This window comes from Prunus avium, chromosome 4, assembly GCF_965620075.1.
Source record: "Prunus avium chromosome 4, drPruAviu1.hap1.1, whole genome shotgun sequence".
Lineage (NCBI taxonomy): Eukaryota > Viridiplantae > Streptophyta > Magnoliopsida > Rosales > Rosaceae > Prunus > Prunus avium.
In genome coordinates this window covers 13,921,850-13,937,135 of record NC_142287.1, presented here as the reverse complement: position 1 = coordinate 13,937,135, position 15,286 = coordinate 13,921,850, and the positions used below count along the sequence as shown (strand labels likewise).

The 15,286-nt window shown below is 36.8% G+C and overlaps 1 protein-coding gene across 1 annotated transcript; it reads right to left on the bottom strand.

Annotated features, from left to right (window-relative positions):
- Nucleotides 1-3,487: 3,487 nt before the first annotated feature.
- LOC148294850 (MACPF domain-containing protein At4g24290-like) lies at nt 3,488-9,940 on the bottom strand. Its single transcript, XM_088251999.1, has 7 exons — nt 9,431-9,940; nt 9,055-9,293; nt 8,752-8,953; nt 7,697-7,762; nt 7,034-7,226; nt 5,092-5,258; nt 3,488-4,418 (listed from the first exon to the last, which is right to left on the bottom strand). The coding sequence occupies exons 1-7, from the start codon at nt 9,725-9,727 to the stop codon at nt 3,729-3,731; spliced, it is 1,854 nt and encodes a 617-aa protein (XP_088108125.1). The 5' UTR covers nt 9,728-9,940; the 3' UTR covers nt 3,488-3,728.
- Between the last annotated feature and the right edge of the window lie 5,346 nt (nt 9,941-15,286).

Here is a 15,286-nt window from a genome sequence, read left to right as displayed (position 1 = left end):
ACCCTGCCTGACCTTCCCTGGTCAAGAGAGAATACTCAAGACACCACCCATTCGAAATCAAGTGTCAACAATGATTGAGGAGGATGATCAACAGCCTCCCAATCAAAATACATACAAACATCACACTCATGCTCCTCCTCCAATTAGACAATCGGAAAGTGCATGTCTATACTCAAAATGATAATTTATCTGCTCATCTACACCGCCACTAGTCTTGGTAAAAATACTACTAGTGCTCCGGACTGGTATTGAGCTTCTTAAGGTTCAAGGTGAATGTCTAAATTATGCCTTCAAACCAGACTAAAAACACCTTCCTCTTCTTACATTTAATAACCAAATAATCAACTCAATAGCATGGGTTTTAGGTTTGTCTGTTTCGTATAAGTTGTTTGACTCTTCAGTTTAGTCAATAGCATGGGTGGTACTCTTTCCTACCCCCAGGGTTTTGTTTTCTCTGGGAAGGTTTTAATGAGGCCGATGTGGCAATAAATATTTTCATCTCTAATCACAGCACGTCACGTGGAAAAGAAGATTATCCCTTAAATTAATTAATTAAACCAATTTATTTGGTTTATTAATTAATAGGGATAATAACTTAATTATAAGATATTATCTTTATTTAATGAGATAATATCATTAATTTGGATATTATCCTAATAAGGGGATAAAGTCATCATCAAATTAGGAGATTTGAATCCCAATCAAATCCCTAATGACTCCTCCTAATAAGAGTTTATTCTCTACGAAACCCTAGCCCCGAGGCTCCTATAAATAGATGACTTCATTCATCATTCGAGGTACTTCAAAAAACCTACTTCTAAACCTAGCTCCAAAACCCGAGAAAAATACCCAAAGCTCTCTCCCTCTCCACTCTCCACTCTCCATATTTTCTCCACACGGCTCCGACCACCACACACGGCTCCGGCCACTCAGTTCTCACCCTAGAGAAATCTCCGTACCTTTTTTAGCTATTGTTTCACCTAGATTCAGTCGAACTAACTTAGGCATCGAAGGGACTTTGGCCAATACCCCCTAGGTGTGGTCTATTTACTCAAGTCTTTTTTACAGGAATCGAGGAAGAGAAAGAATGAAGATCAAAGGGCAAAGGATCTAGAAGTGAATATTCTCCGGCGAGATTATTTGCACAAACAGCCGCCATTAACATGCTAGTTCTTACCATGTAATGTTTCCTTTCGGTTTAATGAAATAAAATCTTTTCTCAACAAAAAAAATAAACTCAAATATGTTATTTTTTCCAGTCTAGTAATATCTTTCTATACATATAGTTTTGCGAATTCCTTCCACAATTGAAAAGATTAAGCTTTTTTTTATATTTATAGATAAGTTCTCAAAAAATCACACCCAAAATCCTTTTTATAAGCATTAAGTACAACCATCAAAACTTTTTATCTGAACCCAAAAAATCAAGCCTAAAATGCTCTTTTTTCCTTGCTTTTTTTTATTTTTTATACGTTACTTCGGCAGGTTTTTATCATAAGTGGTCCATGAACTTCTTAAAAATCTTAGAATTAGTCCTCAAACTCTCAAATCAATCAGTGTGGTCCTACAAATCAATTTGGTCCTTACTGTCGCATTTCAACAATACTTTTGTCAAATTTGGCCACATATCATCACGTGACTAACTTTACATGTGTATTTCCATCAAAATATAGCTTATTTTAGTCATAAAACTCACGTTTCTACTCAACAAAATGGTGACCACAAAAAATAGGAACAATATGGGGCGGAGGAGATTAGGAGGCTGTAAACATGATTTTCTTGCAATAAATTAGACAAAAACATGTATACAAAATAGTTTTTGTATTAATAAATTTATGGGTTACAATCTCTACGTGCTATTTATACAATGAGCAAATCTTCTGGTTCGAACTCCAAAAAATATTAAATTAAAAGGTGTGTTTGATTCAAGGGTTGTAGAGGGTTGATCTTGACCAAATGGGTAAGCACAAGGTTTTTCTTGTCATGAACGTGGTTGGATTTTATGGAGTGTACCTCCAACATTATCCAGTACAGCTAGAGCTTTCAAATCCATGAGTATAGTTACAGTAGCTGCAAAAGAGAGCTTCAAATCCTAGAGGGTGTGTTATGCGATTGGGGAGAACTACTCTCCACCCCCAATGCTCCAACACAAACAAGCTCAATGGAGTTAGTTGGCCCCAAAGAGAGATAAAAAAATAAAATTAAGAAACAAAACAAAACAAAACAAGCTCAATGGATTAACAAGATAAAATGGATTAGTGGGCCCCACACTAAACTGTAAATCACTTTACCAGATAGAACATATGGTGATCACCAAGGATTGAAATATCGGCCGATATATCGATATTTTCAATTGTCGACATCGATATTGGGGGATAAGGCCATATCTTCTTCTATATCGACAATATATCCCCGATATTTTGCCAATATCCCCGATATTTTGCCGATATCCCCGATATTTCCCGATACCCATAATAGAATCCAAAAAAAATTTAGAATTTTTGAAGGCAATTGAAGCAAATTAGAACCTAAAAATAGCTAATCCTTGCCCATAACCCTATACTTTATTCATATGAAGAATCTATGCACAGTCCACTACCCACATCCTCCAATCCATCTGAAGAGGACATGGCGATCAGTTTTGGATCTATGAGCATAGGAACTAGACCTAGTACTAACTCAAATGAATCTTATGATGGCTATGGTTATGTCATGTCTGATTATAATGGAACTAGTTAATTATGAAGCTCAAGATGATGAAACAGATTATGGACCTACTAGTTTGGTTAATCATAACTATCCCATATATAGGAGGACATTAGGGAGCTCAAGAGAGACGTATGTGCACCATGTTCAAACATGGCTTACAAAGTTGTTCCTCATTGTTTCAACCTCATAGGAGCTCTTCATTATGTAGATGGACACTTATTTAATTGTAATCCAATGTTTAAACAAACTAAGGATTTATGCATGGTTTATTCATTCTAATCAACATTTTATTTTCAAACTTTTCATTAACGCGCATTACATACCACTTATATTTCATCATATGTATATCTTATTATTAGTAAATTTTGAGTTTTATTAGTTCAATACATTCATTGATAATGTAAATAACATCTATGAAAGTTTTACACCAAAATTATGTGTTTCAATGCCTATATCTATCATTTTTGTTGATTTTTTCCCGATACCTAAAACGATAACGATATATCCCCCGAAATATCCGTAAATTGGAGGCCCGATATTATCTGCACGGCCGATATTTTAATCCTTGGTGATCACCAACTAACCAAATGTGTCAATCATAAGATCCATAATATTTGACATAGTTCATAATGTAGTCCAATTTAGTATTCACACATTATAAACTGTCTGCTTAAAAGGAAACAAAAATCGGTTTCAGAAAAGAAAAAACGGAAGGATTGCATCGATAAGTGATGACGAAATTGCTATCCAACAAATGAGGTTCAAAAATCACAACAAATTTTGTCAATGAACTCATCCAATTCAAATATTCAAATATCAGCACCAGAAGGTTAATCTACAACAAATGAAGAAAATTTTACATATAAGCATATATTATAATAAGTTATATACAACAAACTCATTAAATTTTGAACACCATCTCTCCATCTGTGATAATGAACATCGAGAATGTACCACAAACCTGATGTAATTCGCTTTTACTCTATGTCTCATGTTCATTACTCTTTAGCCATCCGCTTTCAATAATTATCTGGCATCTCTTCTTCATCAGGTAAAATCATGGTCAAGAGAGAATACTTGACTCGTAGAGATATTTTACCCTTCTCAGCCATAAGCCTTGCCCCCGACACAACCCAATACCCAGGTGAATCCTGTGGTCCTCTAGTCATTTCTGTTGTGTCAACAAACCTCAAAAGTTTCGGTGTCTGTGTGGGCACTGGAGGGCCCCCGGGATACACAGCGGAGTTTATGTTCACATCAGAAGGCCGAGGAGGTGGTTTCTGAGCACTCGAGAAACGCGTGCTCATAAGGGTCGAAATTAATCCAGATTTCTGTGCCAAGCCAGGGGAACCATCCCACTCAGCTTGTCTAACATTAGTTGCACCAGTAACTTTAGAAAAGAGAAGCCGTAAAAATAAAACTTTCTTCAGGCCAGAGTCTCCAACTTCAAAGTGAGCCCCAGTGACAACAGAGAAATCATCATTAGCCTCCACAGGAGCTGTACATACATGAGAGAAGCTCTTCCATTGAACCTTTTCGTAATATCTCCTGTCAGATGAAAGATGAGAAATATTGCCATTCACTTCATCCTGGAGTAGGAAGGTCTTTGGCAGCGAAGAAAGATGCTGCAAGTGGATTGCTAAGCAGTTACTTCTTTTTCCCTCCAAATACAATCGGAGACCAGTCACTGGCTTCTTACCCACATCAACCTATCATGTAATTCATCAGAAATCATCATGATCCTAGAATGCATAAATTTTATTTTAACCACAAGTAGTAATAAAAATGCACATTTCCCCAAAACACCAGCAAAGAAACCAAAATTTACCACCATGAAGAATTTAACCATGTCATTTCCTGTGAAATTATTTAACCCAATTCCCCTATATCATAACCAAGAAATTTTGGGGGATAGTATAGTAAATCAAAGGGAATAGGGAGGGAAAACAAGAGACTAGCTGGTATCCTAAAGTTTTGGTATTTAGAGTATAAGCCACTTAATCTTATTTAGCTACTCATTGCTCGCAACCTTCCTGTTGAAGGTCTCATAGTTAAGAGAACATGACGCGGATACATATCATCAGTTGTTATTCATACCTCTTCCCAGCATGATCCCATTTAACAAAACTGAATGATCACGCATCCACAAAATTGTTTGTGGAACTGCTTAAAGCTTAATCTATTGTCTTTTAACCCTCGCACAAGTAGCACATTGAAATCAACTAGTTAGAAAAATAAGCTTTACTTCAGATTTCAAGTCTCATTTGCGTTCAACTTTAACTAATGGAATGCTGCAATTATTCTTCTACCAATACGATACATCCATTTTCTTCTGCAATACTAAGACAAATTCCAAAGAAAACACAATACTAATACCATTACCGGAGTTGTATTAACATAAAGCTTAGGACCCATGAAGCTGAACTGTAAAGATGCACTACTTTGCTGCTTCCTCTGAGGACCAAGAGCAAGCTCACCAAACACCGGTGCCCATTGCCTTGGAAGTTGAAACTCCAAAAATTGATGCAGTTCTTCAATTGGCGGCTTATCTGCACTTGATAAAAATTGCAAACGATAAAAAAGGAAAGAAAAGAAAAGAATTGTTTAACATGTTCCTTATGTTTCTAGTAAGTCTATGCAGACATTAGAGAAAATTGGGCAAGCATAAAAATGGTAGATCGTTGGTTTGCTAGTACAAACTTGGGGAAAATATTAGATAAGAGTGCACCTTTACAGAATTGGATGTTTATTCATTTTAGGAAGGAGTCAGTGATGTAGGTTATCCCTTATTCTGAAAAAATTAGACAAATCACTGGTGATATGGGTGAACAGATACAAGTGTCAGTCCTGCTATGAACTTAAGGTTCCATCTTAACGACATATCCAATCATCCACTAATGATGCCAAATTCTCAATGCAAAGAGAAATGAACTTGCGGCTGCAAGTTCCAGGACGAAAGCAGATGGATGAACATATCTATTATTATTGTTATAACTTACAAGAGACCATAAGTATGGGGTCTGAAATAGACATCTGTCAAAAGGTTAGTTATAAAATAATGAAAAGAATAAGCAAGCACATTGCATAAAGAAAACAGAGTGACACCCGCCACCAGGAACCATAAGTATGGGGTCTGAAATAGACGTCAAAAGGGCAAAATAATGAAAAGAATAAACAAGCACACTGCATTAAAAAATAAAATAAAATAAAATAAAAACATAGTGACACCCACTACCAGGAACCAAAAAGAAAAATATATATATTATAGAGTGGGAGCAGATTAGCTCATATGCCCAATATGATTTATGGAACTAGATATCTCAAAAGATTATTGCATGGACTCAGAACTGAAAAAAAAAATAAAGATAATATTTGTATGTTGTGACCTAAGAGAATCTATAAAATTCGTAAGTCTGCTGATGAAACATGAACATGGCTATACAAATAATCACCAGCCAACAAACCGTCAATATCACATTTATTGGATTTTATTACTTAAATTATAAGTATATTTAAGAACTATTGCTATAGTGTAGTAAGCCCATTTTGATTAGGGTGGCATAACCAAAAGGTCTCAGTTGAAGTTCATTTCCGACCAATAACTAACCACCCACAACCACAAGTTTTGCATCAATTCATAGAAGGTTAATGGTAGGTTTGACTAGTCCTTAAATAAATCAAAACTTTTCTATATTAATGTTTATCCTTGAATCCAACTCCATCCGCTTATTATACAGACAGAATCCAGATAGAGGTTTTAATTTGAACACATCTGGGACACACAAAATAATAAAGTACACAAAATATGTGAACCAAGGGAAATGCAAAATCTAAACATTCAGACTGTTTAGATTAATATCTAGACTATATTCATGTAAGATGCGCTTATATAAAGCACGATACTTATAAAATTGCAAGTACAAAAGCTAGGAGGCAAACCCAACAAAGTACATTCAGTCTACCACACAACAAGACACATTAATACTCCCCTCCATTTCTCCTTTTAAAAAAATAAAAATAAAAACTCCCCTCCATTTAAGTATTGGATTCAGATGTAACACACAACACGATAGATATTCATAAAAGCTACGCATAAAAGGGAAAATATTAAAACCTTAAAAGGGCACACACAATAAAATTTCATAAAAAGCAAATTGTGTTGTTGTATTGAATGTTCTTAACTGTTTGAAACCAAGAATATAACATTGTTTTTGTGCAACGAAAGGAAATTATTGGATATTAGTTTTAGAGGATGCTTCTTCCCTAGGCATGGAATTAGAAGTTTAGAAAATTGATTTACTAATGAGAGAAGGATTCAGCTTACAACGAAGATAGAGATTAATGGCATGACTTAAAAATCCGCTCCCATGAATCCCACTCAGTAACGATGTAATAGGAACCAATGACATTGAGATCACATCAGGTTCAATCTGAACTGTGTGACACCACTCATTGTAGGGTAGATTTTTATACAAGCCTCCACCCTTCCTCTTGCACATGAATTTAATATCCTGCACCTAAAGTACATAAGAGATATGAGCTTCAATATTATAGTTTTATAATACTCCAAATTAAACATTTGAGAACATTAAACCAGTAAGCTAGAAAGATCATCTACCACTCAAGTACAGACAGTTTCAACCTCAGAAAACTCCAAGATTTAATTTCCTACATCTCAAAATTTTATGGCTCTATTTTCAATTAATTGTACCAACAGAAGACAAAAGTATAAGCAAAAGAAGACAAAAGAATAAGGATACAAACAGTTAGAAATGTTCAACAACTCAATGTTTAAAAAAAAAAAAAAATTATGACTGGTAAGCACCTCAACGTCGCTACTGATATAAACAGTTAAAGAAATGCTCAATAACAATCAGAACTCATAAAGTTCCATAGCACTTAATCTAATTGGTACCAAGAAAGAGCTTTGATCCACCATAATTTACATGTAAAATAGAGATTTTTGTTGTCTTTTCTTAAAGTGTACCTCTACACATGAGTATGAACTGGATGGGATTGCGTCCATGATAGCTCGCCCGTGCTCCTTGACCAACTGAAACGAAATTAAGACAGAGGTTAAGGTAGCTATACGATATGCCATGATACAAATCTGGCATGATTTCAATTGTATAAAAGTGGCAAAAGTAATGTCTGCTATACCCCAAAAAAGAGTAATCTATCTCCTAAATTGGGCCAATTTTCATAATACATTATTGAACCACAGTAACATAAAAAGTTTAAAAACAGAACTCAATTTTAAATTAAAACTTCAATTCTAAAAATGTTAGAATGAGACACATCCAAGCACCAGAACAAACAAGATAACTCTATGGTGAAATCATACATGAGAGCTTTTCTAAAAACAACCAGATAAAGTTTCACGAAATAGGTACTAGGACATAAAAATGGACCAAAGAAATTTTCAAGAAAAGTTTCATCGTATCAACATCAGAAAAGCCTTATTTCTGAAAAAAGATACCACATATATACTGTAAGAAAAAAATATAGCTGCTGAAGTTTACAGATGGAAAGAAAAAAATTGGACTTTTACAATCGTAATAAATGAGTGAAAAAAACTCATTGCAATTTATACGTCTTCCTCAATTGTGAAACAGCCATAGCAATCCAATGATCACAAATGTACATGTTTCAGATTCTCCTTCAAGGATCATATATAGAACTTGGGTTTCTAGGCTACTGACTAAAAACATATATAGAAATTGCGTATTTTCTTCTAACAAAAGCACCATGCTACTGAGTAAAAGTATTTCACACAGAAGCACTCCCAAACAGTCTCTAAGAGCTTCCGTAGGAAGCGCTTCTAAGTAAATAGATAATAGCACATGGGTTTTTAATGAAATTTTCTGTGTACCAAACAAAAGTGTGCTTTGTGCAAAAACACTCCTAAAGTATCTCTATACATACACAAACTGATATGTTAAATTTCAGTAACATGGGGTATGACCAGAAAGTTTATTTAGCAAAAAGACCCATTGATATTTGAATTGAATGGTATTAAGCATAAAATGAAACTCTTCAAACCTTTTCTCTCTCGTAGAATTTTTCAGAATTCACACTAGACTGACCAGCTCCATTTATGTACATCTTATCTGCCATGTCCTTCAATTTTTTCTGTACATCAGCAGGTTGGAGAGGTGATGAGTGCTGCTGCTTGGCATATATCATATCCTTTCCGCCCATTTTCACCCCGACAATGACATGTGTACCGTACTTGTCAATAAACCTGGAAGAAAACATTAAGAGGAAAATGTAATCAGTTTGTGAAGTTGAGCAGAGCATCTATCAAATGATCAGTTAGATGAGATGTAAACTAATATGTAAAACCTTGCGAGTGCTGCAGGATCCCAAGATGAGGGGACAGCTTGTTTGATGTGGTCACGCAAGGCAACCTGGGATTTTTCAAGAGCAACGCTGTAGAGTGTGATGGAGATTCCATCAAAAGCAAGTGTTTTGGTGTTAGCAGCGTCCTTCTGCCATCCTCCTGTAAACTCAAATGCGGTATTGAAATGCCCAGTTGGGATTTTACCAGACAGAGTCAATTCCTGGTTGAATTGCTCTGACATCTACATCAAACCAACCCAACAATTGATATATCAATTTGTATTTAAATCAACAAACAAAAATGAAAAATGAAAAATGAAGAAAGTATAAAACTTTAAATCAATATGAAGACAAATGATGAAAGCAACAAACAACGGACCTGTTGAAAGGAGAGAACATCAGAGCCGAACCTCATGCGCTCGCCTTTGTCGCATTTGATGGATTTGGGGACATTGGGTATGCAAACCCCACCGGCGCCAGGAATTGCAATTTCACGAACTTGGTCGTCGTCGATGGCGATCAAGCGAGAGTCAACTCCAACCCCAACCGCTGACTGCTGCCTCTTGCAGTACTTGAGCTTCAAGTCCACCGTCAGATCGTATCCCAACCCTATCGACTGTATCGCTGCCTCCGCCGCCTCCGCCGCTGCTTTCTTTGAGCTCTTTCGACTACTCATCTCTCTTTTTCTCTCTCTCTTTCTCTCTCACTTTCCCATCGACCAAACACCCCTTCGATTGCCAAGCAACAACACAAGCAAGTCTTGAGTCTTCGTTCTTCTTCTTCTTCTTCTTCTTTTCTTCTTTTTTCCTTTTTCTTTTTAGTTTTGGGTTATGAAGACTGGTCAATGCAAAGCATTTACTATTGTTCCTGTTGTGCATTTGTATATAGCAAAAGAGGTAGCCTCCAATATATAAAATTATATATATTGAAAATAAAAATATTTGATTGGGATTGTTTTGTTTGAGGAAGAGTAGGTAAAAACTGGTATTTGGGGAGGAAGTCAAAGCTTGAGTGCTGGCGTCTACTTCTGGGAACCTGCTGCTTGCCATCAAACTCCACCACCTCATGCCTTTCGTCTTCTAGCTTCCCACCCTTTTCCTTTCCCTCCCTAATTATTTCCCCATTGGCTGGCTGCTGCATTTATTTCTACCAACCTTTTTCAAACCTACACTCGTTTTTTTCTTTTTCTTTTTTCTTCTTTTTTTCTTTTCTTTTTCTTATAGTGAATTAGGAAAAAAGAAAAATACACCATGATAATTATATATTTGATACAGAACAACTGGATAGCCTAATTGGAGAGAGAGAAAAAACACCTCAATTAGCCATTTGTTATAAGTCTAATTAGTTTAGCATGTGTTCATTCCAAAAAGCGCACACTAAAATATTCTTTTTAGTTATTTGGGTCGTAGAAGGAGCTCAAATATGTTATGTGCAGTTTGATTATAGGCATTCCACTATTGGTACTAAAAAACCCAATAGAAAAGCAGTGATTCAGACATAAAGTAGAGTGGATGTCTTGCATTGCACCTTAATAAATTGAACTTTTCATCAGGCCATTGTGCTCCAAGTGGGAAATTGTTCTGAATGGATTCTTTTCTATGGCTGGTTTGTTAAGGACTTCAATATTCCACTTGTGTGATTAAAACTCAAAGAAACAAAGGACTAAAACTGCAATCGGACTAAGGAACTTCCAAATAGAGTATATGAGAATTTTTTGATATATATTCTTCTCTAATATATATGTATTTATAAAGATGCACAAAGTGGTAAACCCTAAAAGAGTTATATTAAAGAAATCCTAATTTAAATCGGACTATACAAAGGGCTAATTACAAAATATATTGAAAGGAAACCAAAAAACATATTCTCGCCAACACTCCCCCTCAAGCTTGAGCACATATGTCTCGGATGCCCAACTTGTCAATTGAGTCATTGAACACCCTATTGGACATGCCTTGGTCAGAATATATGCAAGTTAATCTTCATAATTTACAACTAGAAACTAAATAAACTCAGTCTCTAAATTCTCTTTAATGAAGTGCCGATCAACCTCAACATGTTTAGTAAAGTCATGTTGCACTATATTATGTGCTTTCTTAATGGCAGCCTTATTGTCTCAGCTGAGACTCATAGCCGCCATAGAAGTTCCACAATTGCACATAGAAGTTGAAACAAGTGTTTAAATGATCAAACAATTAATGTTGTGTACAATAGCTTGTTGGAGTTTGAATAGAAAACCAAGGGTTTCCTTAGTCCCACATTGGTTGACTACAAGAAGTTAACACACTTTATAAGCTTTAGCCCCTTTGTATTATTAAAATGGATTGGCTTTGGGTTGGTTGCAATTGGGCTCATGGCTTGAGCTAACTACTTTGGATAATTAATTAATTAATTAATGTAATCAAGAGTGCATAATAATAAAATCATATGGATGGAGTCTGGCCTTGCCCACACCAACTCATTTAGAATGTCAACTCTATAGCCTGGGCGATCTCGGTATGGCCCTGGGCAATGAATACGAATAAAATTCTATATACTTCAGGTTGCCTTAACAACAAAGCTAGCTGAAAGATGGTGATACCACTACCATAGTCACCACTTGAGTTGAGGAATTCGATGTCCTCTCCTACCTCCTTCACCAAAGCATTCAAGCATTTTAGTTGGTGATATTGCAAACATAAGTGAAGCACTATTGATTCTTCTCCTTCATCCAGAAGTAGCATACGAATGGAGTCGGGCTTTGCACGCACAAACTCATTTAGAAGGTCAATTCTTCTTTTATTATTGCATAGTGAAGAGAGAGTCTACCTTCTTGATCAAGTATCATGCATGCATCAGTATTTGTAGCCAACAGAGCATGGACGATCTCTGCATGGCCCTGGGCTCTTGGGCTATGTTGGTTAAATTCAAATTTCTTTTTAGAGGTTATATGAGTAACTTTATTGAACAATATGTATAAAATTTTATGTACCTCACATTGGCTTAGCACCAAAGCTAGTGTTTGGGTCTTTTTCCGTTGGAAGGCTCGTCCGAGCTTGGTGATTCTTGGACTGTCATAGAGTGGTGGATCAAGCCTTCGTTGCTCCTTTTTCTGAGTTAGCGAGAACTAAGCCCAAAGCATCCCGAGGGAGAAGCAAGTCCCAGGGGAGTACTCTATTCTTCTTCCAGTTGCTACGTGTTTGGTGTTGATGTTTCCTGCAGCTTGACGAAGAGTTGAAGATGACTTGCTGATGTTTCCGGCAACTTGACGAAGAGTTAAAGATGACTTGCTAATGTTGATATGAGATTGTGTGAGCTTGACATGAGAGCTTAGAGTGTGGGAGCTAGAGATCCACAAGTTTAGCAAATGAGAATGCTTGTGCTTAGCTTGGTGTTTGATATGCTTGAGTTTGGGTGTTGAGAACTTATTGTTTGAAGCTATGGCTATGGTGGTTTGATTGTTTGGCTGTGATGGTTATTGGGATGTTTATAGCAGTCAAATAAATGGGGTTTCAAAGAGTATGGCTGAGGAAAGAAAAACTTAAGACTTTGAAGGCTATGGTGTTTGTGAATATGATTCTAGAGAGATTTATGAGTTCTAGAGGTGGGAGGATGGAAGGAAAAGCTTGAGGCTTGAAGGCTATGGTGTTTACAGCTTGGAAGGGTATGAGGAGGAAGGAAAAGCTTGGAGTTATGTTTGGTGAGGCTTTATAGGAAAGATGGAGGATTTCAAGGGTGAGAAAATAGGAAACATGGTTATGATGGTTGAGGAATGGCTGGGACGGCCATTCCATGTTGAGTATTTGTTACTATTCTTAATGCCTTAAATATCTAGCTAATATTTAATTGATGATCCAAACGGAGACCAAGAGGAGATGTTTGGTGTTTGCTTGTTGTAACAAATACCATGTCTTGAATGAGTGCTCGAGAATGACTAACATGACTCATGCAGTTTTCTTGCAGGTTCTCATAGAACTTAATGGGTTATTGATTTTCTAAATATGTTACTCCAGAGAGAATGGGTTGTTAATTAAGAATAATTTTGGTTGAGCCCCAGAGGGGATATTGAATTAATTAGGAGAAACCAATTGTCAACATGGGTAGTGATTATGGGTAATTGGCTATAAGAATTAAGTGGAATTGGTTATGGTGAAATCGGATGCTCCAGTGTCTCACCAACTTGATTTTCCATTGTTAATTAAATTTCTATTTTTCATAACTGTTTTAGTTTAATTAAATCAATCAATCTTCCTATTTAATTGTTCAAATAAACTTATGCATTAATCATAATTAGTAATTAAAAGGAAATTACAGTCTTCATGGGAATGACACTTAACTTATCTCTATATTACTTGTGCGGATTGTACGCTTGCAATAATTTCACAACACATTCCCACTGCTTGTGCTAAATCGGAATTTCGAACAACACGGTTACATCGGAGATATGACGATTGAAGTGAAGTAACTAGTTCATGGCTTCTCATAACCTACTGAAAAAAAGGTCAGACAATTCTCTCTTGTAATTGGCTTTGTAAGTTACAACACGGTTCTCGAGTTCGGGATTGAGTATCGTAGATCGATTTGATGTAGTACCCACTGGAATGGGCTTCGAAGCTCGTATAAACATCGAGAAATGGGCGATCTCAGGTTAGGCCGGTGAATGAAGTTCTGTATCAACTTCATCGATTGTTGAAGTAGCGGTTGACAATTCGAACAAATTAAACTAAATACCTCTCAATTCAGCGAGCATTAGATGAAATGGAACCCCCGTTCAGAAAGGCATAACCTAATTAAGTGAGGTTTTGCCTATGAACTATATCTTTCTGTAGATGGGTTTTAGGCAAGTAGAAAGAAGAGTTGGAGGACCTCACTTAGGATTGGATAAGGCAGACAATTGTGAGCGTCTTAGGTTTTCTCGTGGACGACCCCCATCGTGTGAGTCTGGATCTCTTTTCCTTTCTCATAGTCATATGTGACTCACGTGATGTTCAATAAGAAATGGCTGAACAAGTCATCAGGTCATTCAATCTCAGTCCTTAATTTTTAAAATTCAATTTCAGTCCTTAGATAAATGATTGCACCGGTTCCATTAATGTACCGCTAAATTTTGGCGGAATAAGGCCCCGTTTGGGATTGTTTTTTTTTTTTATTCCCAAAAACCTGCTTCACTTTAAAGTTAAGTAGTTTAAGGTGTTTGGTAAAAAGAAAATATCCCGATTATTTTAAAAGTAATGGCCTTTTGACAGCAGCTTTTAAAAGCATGCTCTGGGTTGCTTTTCAAAGCTACTTTCAAAAAAAGCAGAGATGAACATTTAATGAATTTTTTAAATTCCCAAAATACCATCATTCATTTTACAAAATGACACCACCTCCACTTCCACATCCAACTCCACCACTTGCACCACCACATTCACTACCTCCACAACCACCGCCACCACCACCACTACCACCACCACATCCTCCTCCTCCTCATCCTCCACCACCACCACCACAACCACCACCTCCTCCACCTCCTCCACCACCACCTCCTCCTTCACCTCCACCTCCACCACCACCACCACCACCTCCCCCAAAACCTCCAAATCCACCACCACCTCCACAACCAATATCACCACCACCACCAGCACATCCTCCTCCTCCTCATCCTCTGCCACCACCACCTCATCCACCACTAGCACCACCTCCACAACCAATATCACCCACCACCACCAGCACATCCTCCTCCTCCTCATCCTCCGCCACCACCACCTCATCCACCAACACCACCACCTCCTCCAAAACCTCCAAATCCACCACCACCTCCACAACCACCATCCCCACCACCACCAACTCCACCTTCATCACCACCACCACCTCCACTCCATCACTACAACTACCACCACATGATTAGTACATAACACTTTTAACATCATGTCTATTTTAGTCATTATTTACAGTTACAATAATTTTATATTAAAATTTACCAAACGTTTTTACAATGCTTTTTGTACTAACAGCACTTTAAAAATATTGTTTACCAAACATGGAGTTGCTTTACTTTACAGCTAATTATTTTTAAAGCACAGCGGAAGCAACTTTTTTAAAAAGTTACAGCAATCCCAAACTGGGCCTAATAGCCCCATGCGGGACCTAAACCTTTTAGTTGGTGATTAAACGTTAAGAAACAGTTAATACGGCAAGCATAGAGTTGAAGAAATATTATTAATATTATTTGGAAAGCCAGCCAATGGGCAGGGCAGATAGGCCATGAACATTG